The sequence below is a fragment of the Neolamprologus multifasciatus genome, chromosome 12 (assembly GCF_963576455.1).
Source record: "Neolamprologus multifasciatus chromosome 12, fNeoMul1.2, whole genome shotgun sequence".
Taxonomy (NCBI): domain Eukaryota; kingdom Metazoa; phylum Chordata; class Actinopteri; order Cichliformes; family Cichlidae; genus Neolamprologus; species Neolamprologus multifasciatus.
This window is the reverse complement of record NC_140450.1, coordinates 17,585,033-17,596,374: the sequence shown is the minus strand read 5'-3', so window position 1 is coordinate 17,596,374 and position 11,342 is coordinate 17,585,033. Positions and strand designations below refer to the sequence as shown.

General features: G+C 38.8%; 1 protein-coding gene across 1 annotated transcript; it reads left to right on the top strand.

Moving 5' to 3' along the window:
• The first annotated feature begins 3,711 nt into the window (after positions 1–3,711).
• On the top strand, positions 3,712–8,716 carry LOC146506734 (beta-1,3-galactosyl-O-glycosyl-glycoprotein beta-1,6-N-acetylglucosaminyltransferase-like). The gene is made up of 4 exons (XM_085179906.1): positions 3,712–5,599; positions 5,706–5,799; positions 6,078–6,482; positions 6,607–8,716. The coding sequence occupies exons 1-4, from the start codon at positions 5,295–5,297 to the stop codon at positions 7,090–7,092; spliced, it is 1,290 nt and encodes a 429-aa protein (XP_085036032.1). The 5' UTR covers positions 3,712–5,294; the 3' UTR covers positions 7,093–8,716.
• Positions 8,717–11,342: the final 2,626 nt, after the last annotated feature.

The following is an 11,342-nucleotide window of genomic DNA, read 5'->3' as shown; positions in this document are numbered from 1 at the left end:
CAAAGCTCTACTGTCCTCCACTCTACCGTCAGACCTGCGGTTTACCCACAATGCACATGCGAAAACCACCAGAGAAAAGCTGCTTAAAAGGGAGATGGACACACCCTCAAAACAAATAAGCTCAGTTTTCAGCGACATCCAACTACGATGTAAAGGATGGATCAACATGTTAATTGACGGTAGGAGATTTATGATAGCGCTGTCTGAGAAGAAAGGAAAGAGATCGCTTTACTTTAAGGTCAATGGTAAGACAGTCAAATATCAGTGAAAGGTTAAAAAGCATAAGAAAATTAATGAAGGCTTTACAGAGAGATTTAGACAAAACCAAAGAGTATTTTCAATATCTAAGGAGAATGAGTGTACAATTTTCAGATACTATTCATCTGTAGACATTTTTATACCTTTTTTAAAGACTCATCATACCAAGATATGCCTGTGAAATGGTGGGATTGTTGGGATTTTTTTTAAGGTTCAGCTAGAGAAACTGGAGCAAATTATGTGTCACCATTGAGTCATTGTTAACTGGTTTTCTGTGCATTCACACAAAAGATCTAAACTTGTCCAACTTGTCTATTGTTACATTATATTTACATTGCATTTTGATGTACTGTGCACACACACACACACACACACACACACACACACACGGATAATTATCATTGCTGTCACTGTTGAGTCGTCGTTAACTGGTTTTCTGTGCATTCATATGAGAAATTGTTACTGTTTTTTCTTGCACCAGTCTGCGGATTACGTGTGTGTGTGTGTGTGAAGGAAGTGGCATGGAGAAGAGAACCATGTGATTGAGCAACGTATCTTTTAAAGTAAGAGCATGTTATTTCTGTCAGGTGCAGTGTACTTATTCCTGCTATGTCGGCTAGATAAGTTTTACTCTTGGTGTTAAGGCTGCGGGGAAATAACACTGTAATTGCCTGAGTACGTTAAATGCATTTCTGTTTGCTATAAGATCTCTGTGGTATATATTTGTTTAACACATTCTTGTGATGACTACAAATCCTGAAGTACGAAACAAATATGTCCGTTAAAAGAGATGCCATCGCTTACCAGTTTAACTGAAGGACTAAAAAGTTGTCCTGCAGGTTTGATGCATCAGATAACTAATGCCAGAGCGCAAAACATCCCAGACAGGAGATAATCACTTTTTCTTTCAATTTCAAAGCCAGTAAAAGGTGGTTCCCGTTTTAGATTCCAGATTTTATTATTTTCGCAACTGCTTTTAAGTGTTATGCTGGTTCTTTGGTGAGATGAAGTTGACTGACCATTGACATTTTGTGATCCCAAATTAAAAATTTAGTTAGCCTTTTTTAATTTCATTTGTAATGATGATGGTGAATATTAATATTATCATGATCATTATTATTATGTCTCATGTTATCATTTATATTTATTAAGTGTTTATCAACTTATGACAAACAATGTTAAATAATATCTAGGACCAAGGTCAAACCAAACCTTTGAGATTGTTTTAAAGTTCTTCTTTTCTTTTGTTATATTTGATCGTTAACTAGTAGTTTTCTTGCTTTTTAGCTTGTATTTAAATGGTTATTTGAAATTAAATGAACTACATTAATATATAAGCAGACTACCATTGCTAATCCAGCTTAACATGGTGATAATTTAATAACATAAAGGTAAAAAATGCAAAAGTTTAGTTTTACAGAGAAATTGATTGTGGAAACAGCAGGCAGGGAAAATTATTCAATTTCCAGCAACTCTATGGCTACAAACATAAAGCGTAACCTACCTTATTACATTAACTTGACCAAATGTTGTCTGAACTCTTTGCTCATGTGGCTTGCATAAATAAAAACCGGAAATGTGTACAGTTTAAAGATATTCTGTTCTACTCAGTTAAATGTTATTTATGTATTTACTGTATATAGCACCAACCACTTTGATATGGAGGACCATAAGAGTCACACGCATCAAAATACAGAATTGTGTGCTTAAATAATGAACTGAAAGATAAAATGCGCAATTTAAATTCATTTATGAATTCATTTATTTATTCAAAGTAAATTATTATTTGATAATTTAATTTAAATAAAAACACTACTTTAAAATCAATATTTCAAAATGAATTATTAATCCATTAATAAATAATCAAAAATGAATTTCACACAAAAAGAATGAAACTGTCAATAAAAATTTCACAAACATTTTTGAATTCCAAACTAAAAAACTGATTCTATAAATCTTTTTTAAAATACAAAAAAAGAGAAATAAGTAAATAGATTCAAAAATCACAGATTTATTTTTGACGTTGTTAGGAATAAAATGATTAAACAAAGCTGTTTTTTAAATGATTTTTTGCATACACATTGCTATGTGCTCATTAAAGAGTTGGCGCTCCATGCAATAGGGGTCAAAAACTTTGATTTAGCACTATGACTGAATTGAATTATCGTGATTGACATGTAGAAGTGCAGAAGGTTTTGTAAACATGCTAACATATCATAACTGGTTAAAATCAGGATGATATTTTCTGGGCCAAGGGAGTCCAAACAGAATGTCCCGAACTTGGAATATAAGTAGAAAATAACAGGCTTAGAATTGCTAGATAATATTAATAATCAAGGCTAAGTGAGGGAGGTGTTTTTTCCTGGAGGAGACGATCTAGAGGGAGATGCCAGGACCGTCACATCGCTTCTCAGAAGAAAGATAGTCATAATAATACTTGTTTTTGTCGTAGTATGTATCACCCACTCTGAGAGGCATCCTTTTTGCGAAGCAGATTGCTGATTTCACATCGAGGTCCAGCGCTTTAACTTGTAATTTCAACTGCTGAAGCAAATTAAATCTTTTAAACAACAGACGTTCTCCTGTACTTCCTTAAGAAAAAAATCAACACAGCAAAGGGGTGGCTGTGTAAATGGCAATTCCACTCCTCATATGAAAATCCATTTCCCTTTCCTGTTAGCTCACGGATTAGCTATTATATTAACAAATTGATTCGTTTTTTGGATTAACTGGGATAGCTAATGCATTAACTATTGGATTAGCTATCTCATTTCCAAAATCCCAAAGCAATGCAAATTATCCATGCCGTGCAATTTAATGATTGGTTGAGCAGACAAAGGCTGGCTGCCTGGATTTTCATATATTGCTGTTTTTGCTCATAGCTTTGCACTGCTAAGAAGTGTGTGTGCTTGCCCAAAGATTATTCAGCCTCAGGATTTACCCTCTGCTCGACATGGATATGTAAAGAATGAAGGGACCTTGCAGTGAAATAGAGAGCTGAACCTCTGAGTGTGCACCTCTGGACTCAGTCTGACCACCTCTTAACAGGTAACCTAAGGAGCTTGGAAAGAAAAGTTTCTGGACTTCTTTAAGTTTTATGAAGACCTCTCATCCAAGAAGGTTCTTCAGTTCTGAGAGCCAAGGTGACACAAGGTTAAAGGTCGCCTACATGTTCTGCAAAGATGAAAGGCACAAGTTGTCAAAGCTCCCAAGCTTCTCAGAAAAGTCACTAGACCACAAATGAACATTTGTGAAGGACAACAAACTGTACTACAGGTGCTTAAAGGTGGGCCACAAGTTTTCCTAAGGGCGGCGCGAGCTCCTCCGGCTCGCTGAGCTCCTGCTCAGGCAGCACGGACTCCTCCAGCTCACTGAGCATCTCCGCGGGCGGCGCGGACTCCTCCGGCTCGCTGAGGTCCTGCTCGGGCAGCGCGAGCTCCTCCGGCTTGCTGACCTCCTCCGGCTTGCTGACCTCCTCCTGACTAAGGCGATGCCAGCTGCACTAATGGCTGGTTTACAGAAGCGTCTGCGGCATCACCGTCCACTGTAAACAAAGAAACAGATGGTGTGAGAAATGAAAAAGTGTCCCCATTACTCACCACAGCCGAGCTGTCCGGGGATCCGACTGCGGTGAGAGGCGCTGGCGGCGTGAACGTCATTTCCATGTAGACGACTGGGCCGGCGTGTCAGGCTGTGATTCTACCGGCTGTCTGGGCCGGTGAGCAGTCTAATTCAGAGAGTGGAGGGTTGAGAGCAGGAAGTCCATGAAGTCCCAACCATGGGTTGAGACAGTCAACCAGCCAGAGAAATTTAAAAAAACGTCTCCTGCAGCTGCCTCTCCACGGCGAGACGTGACGCAACACTTCCCCGGGCTTCTCCCACCACAAATCACATAGTCTGTAAACTTTGTTCATTACCTGCCTCCTGAGCCTCTCCTCAGAGTCCGCTGGGCCCATGTTTGGCTGGATCATTCTGTCACAGTTGACGCTGGCCAACCATGGGGATGTGAGGAAGGAGGACCCAGGTGGGGAGCTCTGAATACCAACAGTGCGATTACTTACAGTGAAATGGAAAATAACAATAAATCCTCAGTGCTTTCCCAGATGTATTCACTAAGCACGTGGTCGATTGTGTCCAACTTCCTGATGCACTCATGGATGTTCGTTGTCTCATCCTGGACAGTGAATCTGACTCTCACTAATCCTTGGCCTCCTTCCTTTTCGCTTAGCATACAGTTTCAGGGTGCTGGATTTGCATGGTCAGGAGATTCCTTATCTTGATGTCAATGATCTGTTATCTAATGGGTTATCTGATGTTGATTTCCTGATTCTTCTTCTTTCCATCTAGCTGACTAGGAACTTGCCTCACCCTCTGCAGGTATTTGGAGGCTGTCTTCCGTAACCAGTTTAGCTCAAGGAATAAAACGTGCCCTGAAGATTTGATGTATCAGAAACCTTAAAAGGAATGCCATAGATAACTACGAGAATAGAAAAAAGGATTTGCTCTGCCAATGAAAGATCCCAGGTAGGAAATAATCTCTTTTTCTCTTGATTAAGTTAGGAAAGGTACAAAACAAACTACAAAACACAGTGGTTGTGCAAAGCAGTTATTACGCAATGTATGCCTGTAGTATAATGAAGTTACATGATTTTTACCTAACAGAATGTTTCATTGAAAAACAACGGCTTTTGCTTTATTTTGCCTAAAACTATTCAATTTAAAGTTTTATGTTGGTTCTTGTTCTGAACTTTAGACTTAAGAAGTTTCACAGGCCTATACTTAAATTTCTTTTTGAAATATTCCATATATCATGTTTTTTCACTACTATCCTCATGTCATCTCTTTGTTCCAGCTTCAGTAACAGATGTACTGATCAGCATAACTCCATGAAAGGAAATTGTCTACATATCATAAAACATTAATAATTACTATTTTATAGTGCCAGAGGTTACCATAAAATGAATATAGAACATTTTTAGCAGCTCTCACATAATTTAATATTATTGTACTTGAGATTCTCCCATTACTGTAAAAAAATGTTTCCAAAACGAGGCTGGCAGCTATGGTTATTGCATTTCATTGCTGTACTGGGATTGCTATGGATGCTTTCACAACTTAGTCAACTGAAAACAGGCAAAAGTGCTGTCTACATACTCAGGTATCAATGGCTACAGTATGCCAATGATGATGAGAGCCCAGAGAAAGTTTGCAAATGCTCAGCAATCCTGCAGGGAGAGAAGGAAGAATTGCAGAAAGCCAAATTACTGACCATCACCAAAGACTTCCAGAAGATTATTCAGATCCCTGATGAGTATTATATCAATGCGACCCAAGACTGCAGGTTTGTAGTTTGAAATCACAGGTTTTAGTAATTACTCAACTCTTAATCACGATTTACAGATATGGACTTTAAAACCAACATTGCGTCTTCAAAACTGAATTTACAGGAAATTCAAAATAACCAGGAAATACATAACATTCCCGTTAAGCAAGGAAGAAGAGGAGTTTCCTCTGGCTTACTCTATGGTTGTACATCACAAGGTAAGCATGTTATATAATTTACTGCAACGTTTAGCAGTAGGTCTAAATATGTAAAGTTCTAATTGATTAAATGTACAGTGCGTGGTGTACAGTACAGGGAGCATGGTGTGAGCTTGATCTTTTGAAATTTCTTATCACAAAATTACTGTTATAGGTATGATGGATATCTCACATTGGTACTTTAGTTTTGACCGTTTGTTAAATAACCATGAAGGTGCTCATTTGAACATTTTTACCAAAAACATTTAGGGAGCCAATTAAATTGTTCTTATCTTTAGGTGCAAAACTTTGAGCGACTACTGCGAGCTATCTACACACCTCAAAATATTTATTGCGTCCATGTGGACAAAGAAGCACCGGCCTCAGTCTTTATTGCCATCAATGCCATTACTTCCTGTTTCCAAAATGTGTTCATGGTCAGCAAGCCTGTGAATGTGGTCTACGCTGGATGGACACGTGTACAGGCTGATCTTAACTGTATGGCTGACCTCTATAACACCAGTACAACATGGAAATACTTTATCAACCTCTGTGGTCAGGATTTCCCTCTAAAAACTAACTTGGAAATTGTGCAAGCTTTGCGTTCACTAAAAGGAGGTAACAGTTTGGAGTCAGAAGAAATGCCTCAAGGAAAGAAGAAGAGGGTGATGAATGTTTACCAAGTAATTGATGGAAAAATGCAGGTACTTCTTTTGGATATTTTTTTAAATAATGTATCATGTTGCCATTGATCAATTTACTTTGCTATTATAAAAAAACATTACTTCAGACTTACTTACGATCATACTAACTTTTTAATTGTCCCAGCAAACAGGAAAAACAAAGGATCCAACTCCCTTTAATCTGCCCATACTATCAGGAAATGCCTACATTGTGGTCAACCGAGGTTACATTCACAGTGTGTTGGAAGACAAGCAAATACAGGCCCTCATTGAGTGGGCCAAAGACACCTACAGTCCTGATGAGTTTCTGTGGGCAACAATACAACGAATGCCTGGTGTTCCAGGCTCAACATGGCCCAACCGTAAATTTGACATGACAGACATGAATGCAATTGCACGGATGGTGAAGTGGCAGGGGCATGAGGGGTCAGACGGTTCTCTGCAAGCAGTATACCCAGAATGTAAAGGTCACCATGTCAGATCGATATGTGTGTATGGTGCTGGAGACCTGCAGTGGTTGATTGAACAGCATCACCTTTTTGCCAATAAGTTTGATGCAGAGAGAGATCCCATTGCTATCTACTGCTTGGAGAAATATCTGAGACACAAGGCACTGACTGAGTTGGATTAGTTGGAGAGTTAATCATCCACTATGAAAGACAATTCAAATAGATAACCAAAAGTATAAACACGTTCTTGGATAGTGTTGGATCATAACTGTCATGTGGACCTAGATGTGTTATAAAAGTTGCGGAGAGTCTGAATTTGTACGACAGTTACTAAATGTAGCAGTGTTGTCACGCCTTTTGATTTAAGTTTTGTGATAGTGCTTTGCTTAGTCAACTGAACTCCCACCTGTAACTGGGAAACCATGGACATTATGTGATCCCAGATTAAAAATTTAGTTAGCTTTTTTTCAGTTTCATTTGTGACAATGATGATGATGATTATTATTATGTCACATGTTATCATTTGTATTTCTTAAGCGTTTATCAAATTGCAGTTGTGTCAAACAGTGTAAAATAACATCTAGGAGATGGGTCACACCAAGCCTGTAGGGGTTATTCTTTTTTAAAGTTCTTCTTCTTTTTCATTCTATTTTATTCTATCAGTTTTTTGGCAATTTAAGCTTGTAATTAAATGGCTATTTAAAATTACATTAAGTACATTAATATTTACATAGACTATCATTGCTAATCTAGCATGGCATGTGATAATTTCATAACCCAAGGGTAGAAAATGTAAAACTAGTGTTTGGCTGTGTACTATAGAAAATAGATAGAGAACCTACAAGTAAATTGATTGTGGAAACAACAGTCTGGGAGAATGATTCAATGTCCAACAAAATGGCCCCGAACAACCCATGTAGGTCTGGATTTGGAGTCACACTCAAAATTAAGGTGGAAAAACACACTACAGGCTGATCCAACTTTGATGTAATGTCCTTAAAACAAGTCAAAATGAGGCTCAGTAGTATGTGTGGCCTCCACGTGCCTATATGATCACCCTACAACACCTGGGCATGCTCTTGATGAGGTGGCGGATGGTCTCCTGAGGGATCTCCTCCCAGACCTGGGCTAAAACATCCACCAACTCCTGGACAGTCTGTCATGCAATGTGGTGTTGGTGGATGGAGCAAGACATGAAGTCCCAGTTGTGCTGAATTGGACTCAGGTCTGGGGAACGGGCGGGCCAATCCATAGCATCAATGCCTTCGTCTTGCAGGAACTGCTGACACACTCCAACCACATGAGGTCTAGCACTGTCTTGCATTAGGAGGAACCCAGGGCCAACTGCACCAGCATATGGTCTCATAAGGGGTCTGAGGAGCTCATCTCGGTACCTAAAATATTGCATTTTTTTAAATCACAACTCTGGTTTTACGTGGCCTGTCAACACAATTTAAAAACTGGTATAAAGTCCACACTTTTTCCGTCAATTGTTCCGTCTGTCCTGCTCACATCTCTAATGGTTGTACACGTTGTCATTAACGTGGCTTCACTCCACATTAGCCACGCCGCTTTGCTAGCTAAAACACCGGTGGCGGCACATAAGAGCGCTGTCATAGCCTGTCAACGACTTTGATTAGCTGCGTATATACGAATGTGAATCGCGTGATTGGCTGGACTATGGGATAAAGGGGCATCGTTCTAATCCCATACAGGAGCAGCCAGTCACTTACTGACTAACACTGGAAAACAGAATTGTTAACGTATTTACTTTAATTTCAATTCAGGTTAGAATTTTTTTTGTCAACAACGCAGATTTTTTCTGCGCAGAGACTGTGCCAGCAGTGCACAATTGCACACGCGTGCAACTTAGAGGGAACATACTATTACATAACTACTTTTGATTTTCCCTCCTCATTTCACCTTTAAAAACAGTTTATTTGCCTTGTTTGGTATCATTCTTTTCAGCACAACCTCACATGTCTGAATTTACAGTTATGTTTTCATTTTGACATTCTGTATTAACACAATTGACCTAATATCAGACAGAAAACATAAAATCAGAGTAGAAGTTATATTTTTTACTATAACAAGCACAAACATGTTTAATGAATCATATTTCATAACTTTAAATGTAAATATAAATTGTCAATTTTAAAATCCTATGCACAAGTTTTACAAACAACAAATTTATTTGCACACATTTACCTTTTACCTTGATTTTTTAAATAACCATTTCAAACTATTTACAGAACAATCAGCTGTTCTGCATTCAATAAGATGCCACACAAATTATTTGTGCCACTCCAAAAATAATTTCTGTCACTATAAAGGAGAACATCACAGCCTGATACCTGCAGGTCTGACAGCAGCAGGTGTATCACTCCTTTTTCTACCTGGAGACAGCAGTCGCCTCATTGTTCTGACACACAACACAAAACTATCCACAACACTACACACTAACTACACAAGACAACACATTAACTACACACTCCAAACGTCACAAATCTCTCTCATCTCAAAACTCTCTCTCTCTCTTTTTCTGCTCTCTCTCTGTCACTCCTAAAACTCCCCCTGCTTTTTTTTTGCTCATAAGCAGAGACTGCTTGCTGCGCTGTCCTTAGACAGTAAACGTGATGAAACTATTGAGGGAAAAAACGCAGCGCATTTATTGTTTATCATGACTCTGGTTTTACGTGGCCTATCAACACAATTTAAAAACTGGTATATGTCACCTTGTTGCTTTGTCTTTAAGTGGTCATGTGATTGGCTTACCACGACTACTTTATTCTTCCTCAGTCAAACAGCAGCTCATGCCATTGTTTTGCCCCCTTAGCTCCAGGTGTTTTGCTAGACAGTGATCGTGATTACTGTCCGCGGGAGCGCGAGCAGCTTCTTAAAGCTGTAGCGTCCAGAGCTGGACTGGGACAAAAAAAATCATCCCGGGCATTTTGACTAGAGACCGGCCCACCAGGTATTATTGGAAAAACCATAAAGCCTTTGAATGAAAACAAATGCTGTTGTCACAGTGATGTACACTGTCTTGTTGGTATATATGCATCAGTCTAATAAACTTAAACCTACACCATCCTCCCTATTCTGGTATTCTAAACAGTACCTGAAAGTAGACTGCTTGGTCGAGTTAACCTCCTGAACTATCTAGAACACATGGTGAAAACCTGAAATTAAGACAGAGAAGACAAGAGGTGAGACATGATCATCACTGATTACTGATGACAGATTTAGATATATTTTCATAAACCATTCATTTGCCACATCAATAAACAGCATGGCAGGGAAAAATATTTTTTCTAACCTTTAAAAAGTGAAAGGACATCGAAAGACAGGTGAGAAAGAATAAAACTTAATTGACTTTTTGATGGCATTTTACAAACAGTACTTGTACAGTATCTAGAAAATGTGGGAAAATAATGGCATCATATACAGTACTTAGCTACTTCTGAAGAAATTATGATGGGACCCAAAAAGAAATTACTATGTGCAATAATGGATTTCTATACATTTTACATCAGATGAAAACGTTTGTTGTAGGATTCAGATAATTATTTGTTAAAAGCGAGACATTTTAAATGAGAAAAAGAAAGAAAAGTATTTCTTTGTGTCCCCCTTTCCCTGTTAATGCCCTACCTGCCCCCCTGGCAAAACTTTGCTAGACCCGCCCCTGCACAGTTACCAGCTGTCAGCTACATAAAAAAGGATCCTGGTGTTATTTGTCTCTCAGAAACAGTTCATAACTTCCCTTCAACTCATTCATGTCACCTAAAAGGTAAACCTGTTTCTCCATCACCTGTTCAGCTCTGATGATTCAGTAAGGACGTCTCCTGGTTTCATCTTCATGTTTCCCTCTCACCACATATCCAAACCGATATCATGACCAGCAGCTTTACAGCTGTGGCTCTAGCAAAAATCAGCTGATACTAGAAATTAATATTAAATAAATTCTAACAACAGCTGATCAAGCTTAAACGTCCTGCTGTTGTTTAGCGCGACATCCGCTGGTTTTCTCTTTCTGGCGCAAAGTGGGCGATAAATAAACAAGAGAGAAAAGCCGATCAGCTGATCATTGATCAGTTTCATGATTGAAGTAGAAACAGGAGAGGGAGGGGGGAGAATGAGAGAAGAAGAGGCAGCTGTGCAGCAAAGACACAGAATAACTCCAGCTTTGTGTCTTTTCCATTGTAGCTGAAGTCCGGGACAAACTGTGATCCTTTTCACCTCAATACGAAACGCGTAATGTTTTCTCTGAATACGAGATGATTCCGTTTTTTACGGGAGGGTTGGAAACTCTAATAACTAACCTTATAAATAAAATAAGATAAAACAAGTTCAACATCAGTAACATCATAGCACCCGCCCAGCGGTATATAAACTCTGTCATGCTAGCTAGCACACAGTACCAGTTATTGTAACT